The sequence below is a fragment of the Chrysochloris asiatica genome, unplaced genomic scaffold (genome assembly GCF_000296735.1).
Source record: "Chrysochloris asiatica unplaced genomic scaffold, ChrAsi1.0 scaffold00031, whole genome shotgun sequence".
NCBI lineage: Eukaryota > Metazoa > Chordata > Mammalia > Afrosoricida > Chrysochloridae > Chrysochloris > Chrysochloris asiatica.
Window position 1 is genome coordinate 13,777,703 of NW_006408549.1, and position 5,993 is coordinate 13,783,695.

Below are 5,993 nucleotides of genomic sequence, written 5' to 3' on the forward strand. Positions count from 1 at the left end.
AAACTGACCTTGCAGTCCAGTGCATTAACCCATAGCATCACACTAGGACTCCAATTAATTATTTAAATAATTAGTCTTGTTGAATTAAATAATTCAACTAATTAAATAATTAGGCTTGTTGAATTCTCATCTCCTTAATATAAAGCCTATAAAGCTTTATATATATACTATAAAGCCTATAAATCTTTCTTATCATTTCCATATTTTCAAATTATACCCATTTGCAAGATGAGCTCAAGTGTTATAGAAAATCTCTAGGAAACCATCTTTCATCTCCTATATTTAATCTTGTTCATTTCCTTGGTAATTCCCTCCTTTTTTCTATGGTATTTATCACTTTCACCTTGTATTATAACTTTAGTGTTAATCTATTATTTATGATGTAATTATGGAATATATTTTAATAGGGATCATATAAAATATATTTATACCATCCCCAGTGTCTTTAATAGGAGACCTGGTGATGCAGTGGATTAAATTATCCTATATCCTCCTTGTATTTTGTTTCCATTCCTCTTCATTTCTTAACTTTTTGGAACTGTGTCCTTGGGCCAAAGCTGCCCTTTTGAACTCAAATTGTTGATTATTCTTAGCTGTGCTTACCTCCCCAGTGTTTTGTTTTCCCTATAGTCCTGGTGTGATGCTGTGGGTTAAGCGCTGGACTGCAACGTTTGGTTGAACCATTCAAGCTCACCAGCCACTCCGTGGAAACCCTATACAGGGTCGTTATGAGTCAAAGATCAACTTGATGGCAATTAACAACAACAATGGGTGGCTAAAAATTGAGCCATGGAGGTGAGTTCATTTTCAGAAATGAAAGACGGTTATGGACCATGATGTCAGTTTCTATCTGACCAATAAGCCTAGTCTATTTTTTCTTCATGATTTTAAGTTTTGTTTCACATGTTTCTCCCAGTGTATCCAGGATCCCTTTCAGAGTAGCTGATGTCAGGTGTCATCTAGTTCTGGTCTCAGAGTCATAGAGATTTATGTTTCCCATTACTCCATTGGACTAATTGTTTATATGTGTCTTAGATTTTCATCACTCTTCTATTTTCCAGACAGAGAGAGACCAACAGTTGCACCTTAGCTGACTGTTCAAGAGATTTAAGACCCCAGTCACTACTCACCAAAGTAGGATGTAGAACAACGCCTTTGTGAATTGTTATACCAAATGACCTTGGTGTCCCCTGTGACTTTGGTCCTGAGCCTCCAGTTCCAGTGACTCATTTTCTCAAGGTGTTTATGTTTACAACGTTTTCAAAATTTCACCTTCGTACATTCTACCACATTTATGGATATAAATTCCTGTTCTCCCTCCTATACCCATTTAGCCTTCATGTCTATCCATACAGCTACTTGTAGATCATGGTTATTAAAGGGATGCGTATACAGTTAACTTGCCTTTCTTGACGAGTTTGTTCCTCAGTAGTTTCCATAGCACATTCTAGGGAATTTTGGAGAGACTGCAGCTGATTCAAGGTCTCCTTCAATAGAAATCGAGTCACAAATTGTTCCAAATTTGAGGCCTCTTGGTAGTCCTAAGTGTGAGAAAATATATCAGTTAGAAATATGGAGCGTAGCAATAATCAAGAATGACTGCTCATCTGCCTGTCACTCTCAGGTTGATATTAGAAATGGAAAGATGACAGGAGACAAAGAGGTGGTTTTTCCTCTACCATGTTAGAACCTTGCTGTTCACTAACCTTAAAAAGTTGAATGATAGATCTGCATAAAAGATTGGAATACCTTGCCTCAATATTTTAAAAAATGACAAAATTCAGCAGAATTACTGAATAGGCAGCTGTATAAAAAAGGAAAAATATCTGGAACAAAAATACTGGAAAGTGACTAATTCAGAATTTGTTGTTTCATTTAAATGGATGACCATGCCATTATATATTTTCTCCATTAGCAACTAAATGCAGTCACATTTCAGCAATTAGCTTAATTATTCCTGATGTCTGAATCATACTGAAGCCCACAGAAATTATGTGTAGTTGTTTTAAATTACAGAACATGTTAGGCCTGGAATACATAAGCAGTGTACCAAATTTACATATGTTCTGCCCACTGTTACTTTACCTGAAACTCATTGTATTTAACCTGAACCACAAACATGCCATTCATTCAAACCCACCAGGTATACAGAGTGCCTAGTTGAACTTACTTAAGCTTTGTCTAGGATGTTATTACCCACTGCTCTGACCCTTTAATATCTCAGGAAGTACCAAGAAAGAAAACCAGGTTGAAATAAAATGATGACAACCCACTCTTTTAGGTCATGGGCAGTCAGCTCTATCCAGTTTTTTAGAGTCTTGGGTGGAGACAGTGGATACAAATTCAGTCAAGGAAAGGATTTATTTGGCTCTATCCCCAAACTTTTTTATTATTTTTTTTCATGGTTGTACAGAACAGGAATGATGGTAATGAGATAATGCCATAATCAAGCAAGATGTACTGAGAAATCTTAGGATGTGGCAGCAAACCCAAACAAACTAGATTTCATGATTTAACTGTTAAGCTTAGTCTCAGCTTTCTCACTTACAAATCAGTAAAAGTAATGATGGAATACATCGAGACTCAAAAATACTCTCTGCCTCCATCAAGTCTAAGTTAGGAAATATTGAACTTGTGGTTAGAACACTGTTGTCCAGCTTGCCAGGTTTTGGTGTGCTTTGAAACAAAGAGACACACAGCTTTGTTTTCAACAGACTGCCCTCATTTCATTTTTTCAATCATTTACTTATCTTCTTCCCTTCCCTGATTCTGTATCCCAAGGTTTAGGACTGCAAACCCAAGTGGCATAGATCCAATCTTCCTTCCCTTCTCTTAGATAGGCAGCAGATGTTCCTTTGGAAGGCAGAAGCAAAAGAGGCAGATGGAAAATTAAACAGATAACAAGCTAGAAAATGTCAAAGCCTGGTCCTTTTTATTCTCAACAAACGTGTTGATTCTGAAGGTACAAAAAGGAGTCTTTGCATTCCGAACTTCCCAGAAGATTGATATGCTGGCTTAAAACATATGTTTTTCTGAACAAAACCCAGTATTTGAAAGGCTGGCAGAAAGAACTTTCACTGATGTGATTAAGGAGTGAAAAAAAATACCTTATATACAGATGATACCTGATATACAGATTCAGCCTTTTTTCCCTCTGAAAAACAGTTCAGTCCTCATATCTGTTAAGCAAGATATGGACAAATGAAAGCTAACATTTATATTTCTCAGATACCAATAATCCTCAGGTAATTTATAATTATCAATTAAATGAATAATTAAACAGAAGTTGTTAACAATGTAGAATTAACATTTCCATTCTTGCCTTTGGAAAATTGGAACATAAACATTTCAATTGTGTATTTTCTGTGAATTTAATTGGAACAAGGGGTAATATTCAGTTACTAATAAAAATCCTAATATTAAGAAGCAAAGTACTGTGAAATTCAGGTTTCTTAGGGGTTTGCCTATGCATCTTAATTGTCAGATCATTTCTCACTCAATAAGTCCTTGCCCAGATGAATGATGGAAAAGTGAAAATCTTAGCTATTAACCCCCCTATGAATAATTATCTGAGTTAATTAGGAAAATCAGAGCATCAGTCTGCCTGTTTGTATTTGTGCTTTTGGAAATTAATCAAGTCAGTGGCATCTAGCCTCAGTGTCTTCTTGCTTATGAGGCCAGATACAATCATATATAGCAGGGGGTACTACTCTGTCTGCCTTTTGTGCTAAGCCCCTGCAGCTCTCTATTCTTGTGTGTGACATCTGTGCCAGCTTTCTAGAACAGAAAAAGTAATCACTCTTACAAATATAAGATTGTTGTTTTCACTTTTCCACTCCAGAACTGTTAGCTTTTTTATATCAACTGGCTACACTACATTATCAATGTCCTACTTAGTTTAAACATCCCTAGACTTTTCTGTTGTATTTTTAAGATCAATTTTAAGCTTAAAAAAAATAAAGCACTGGTCCTTAAGTAGAGTCTTAATAATGGAATGAAGTTAATTCCAAATGGACTCTGGAAATCTTAAGAGATCAAAATGAGAAGTTTAAACATTTTCAAATTAGATTCCCAATGATTCCAGAATTATAGATTTGCAAACTAGTGAAAGAGGATACAAGGACCTAATTTTGGAATAAAACATTGCTAAAAAATCAAAACATTGACACATTTTATAGGTCCTATTAGCAGTTTAAACCCAGTAGCTAGTTTTCAGAAATCCCAAAAAGGGTAGCTCTGAGTCGGAATCTAGCCAATGGCCTTTAACAACAAAAACAACCTTAACTAGATATTCTGTAATTTGACATAAGAAAATCCTTTAGCGTTTGCTTGTCTTATTTAAGATTTTTTCCTTGGCAAACCTCATTTGTAAAGAGTTTATCTGGGACTTGTCCAGTGCCTATTTTGTTCCGGCTTCTTTCATCTTGCTTCTTCTCAAATGTCCCTATGTTGTATTAGATGACCTTCACAAGAATATAAATTCATTATGCTGGGAAGTAATCCTTTTTATCCCAGTGTAATTTTAGGAAAATGCACATGGATATGGGAACATCTATAGAATCAGACTTCAGTTGTAGATCAATAGCTAACAGATGAAGACCCAAGTTGCATTCATTTCTATATGACAACATAGTGTGGTAGTAAGAATCTGGGCCTGAAGATAGTCACTCTTATGTTCTAATCCAGTCTGGTGTCACTTAACAGCCGTGTGAATGTAAAATATTCAAACTTTCTAAGTCTCTATTATCTGTGGATAAAACTTCATCAACTTTCTCTGAGGATTAAATTAAATACAGCATGTAAAGTAAATAGTGTGGTGTCTGGTTCACAATTTTTGATAATCCTTTGGAGGAAGGCTATTATAAAGTTCAATGGATAGTTACTGACTCAATATTCAAAGGACCTGTGTTTGAATGCTGTGATAATAACTCATCTCAGAATTATTGCTTGAATGAAGATATGTCTGGTATTTAGTCTATAGTGTTGTGGCCCTGTAGGGTTAGCATGGGATTGCTAACTGCAAGTTTGGTCATTTAAATCCACCAGTCGCTCCTCAGAAACCTATACAGGGCTGCTATGAGTTAGAACGGATTCAGCAACACTTAACAAAAACAATACGCTTAAAGAGGAAGTAGCAACTATTGTAGCTAGACAAAGGATATCTAATACACTGATAACAGGAATTCCTGAGGATGAAAACTGTAGCAAAGCAATGAATATTGACATCAATCATGCAAGAGTGTTTCTCTGAAATCAAGATTTGAAATTACATTTGGAACGCACACCACATATCTGAGAATATTAACTCAGAACATATGGCATCAAGCTACATTTTAGTAAAATTTGTTGTTGTATGTGTCATTGAGTTAGTTCAGACTCATAGCAATGCTGTATAGGATTTCTGAGGAGCGACTGGTGCGTTTGACTGCAGACCTTGCAGTTCAAATTGACCCTGTGGTCCAGTGTTTATCCTACTATACCACACCAGGACTCCAAAATTACTGTACTTTAAAAGACAAAGCAAAAATCCTTTGTACTTCGACATAAAGAGCAAAAGACTTGTAGTGGTAAGAAAATTACATTATTGTGAGACTTTTCAATAGCAACACTTTTTATTCCAGAAGAAAGCAAAGTACTTATGATCTTCAAAATAAGAAAATGCATTCAAGGATTTTATATCAGGAAACACTGACTTTTAAATATAAAATGCAAAAAAAAAAAAACAAACCTGCCAACAACATGCAAAAACTCAGGGAGTATTCTTTCTGTAAATTCTTCCTGAGGAGTCTATTATGAATGAGCTTCTGACAACCAAAGTGACTAGACAGACTTTGTCTTGAGTGTATTTGTCTTGAGTGTAGCATACAACCAAATATTACACTTTTCAGCATGAAGAGCACAGAGCTATTTTTATCCATAAACTGTGCTCAAATTATGTTTTTCAGAGTTGATTAAAAAAAAATATTATCACAAAGCAGGGGGCCTGGAGGAAG

The 5,993-nt window shown here is 35.5% G+C and overlaps 1 protein-coding gene across 1 annotated transcript in view; it reads right to left on the minus strand.

The window, feature by feature from the left end:
• The window catches only part of NECAB1 (N-terminal EF-hand calcium binding protein 1), a 242,816-nt gene that overhangs the window by 65,029 nt on the left and 171,794 nt on the right, over positions 1 to 5,993 (minus strand). Inside the window, exon 6 of the mRNA XM_006859227.1 lies at positions 1,405 to 1,541. Within this exon, the coding sequence (XP_006859289.1) occupies positions 1,405 to 1,541 (137 nt within the window). The remainder of the gene's footprint in view (positions 1 to 1,404; positions 1,542 to 5,993) is intronic.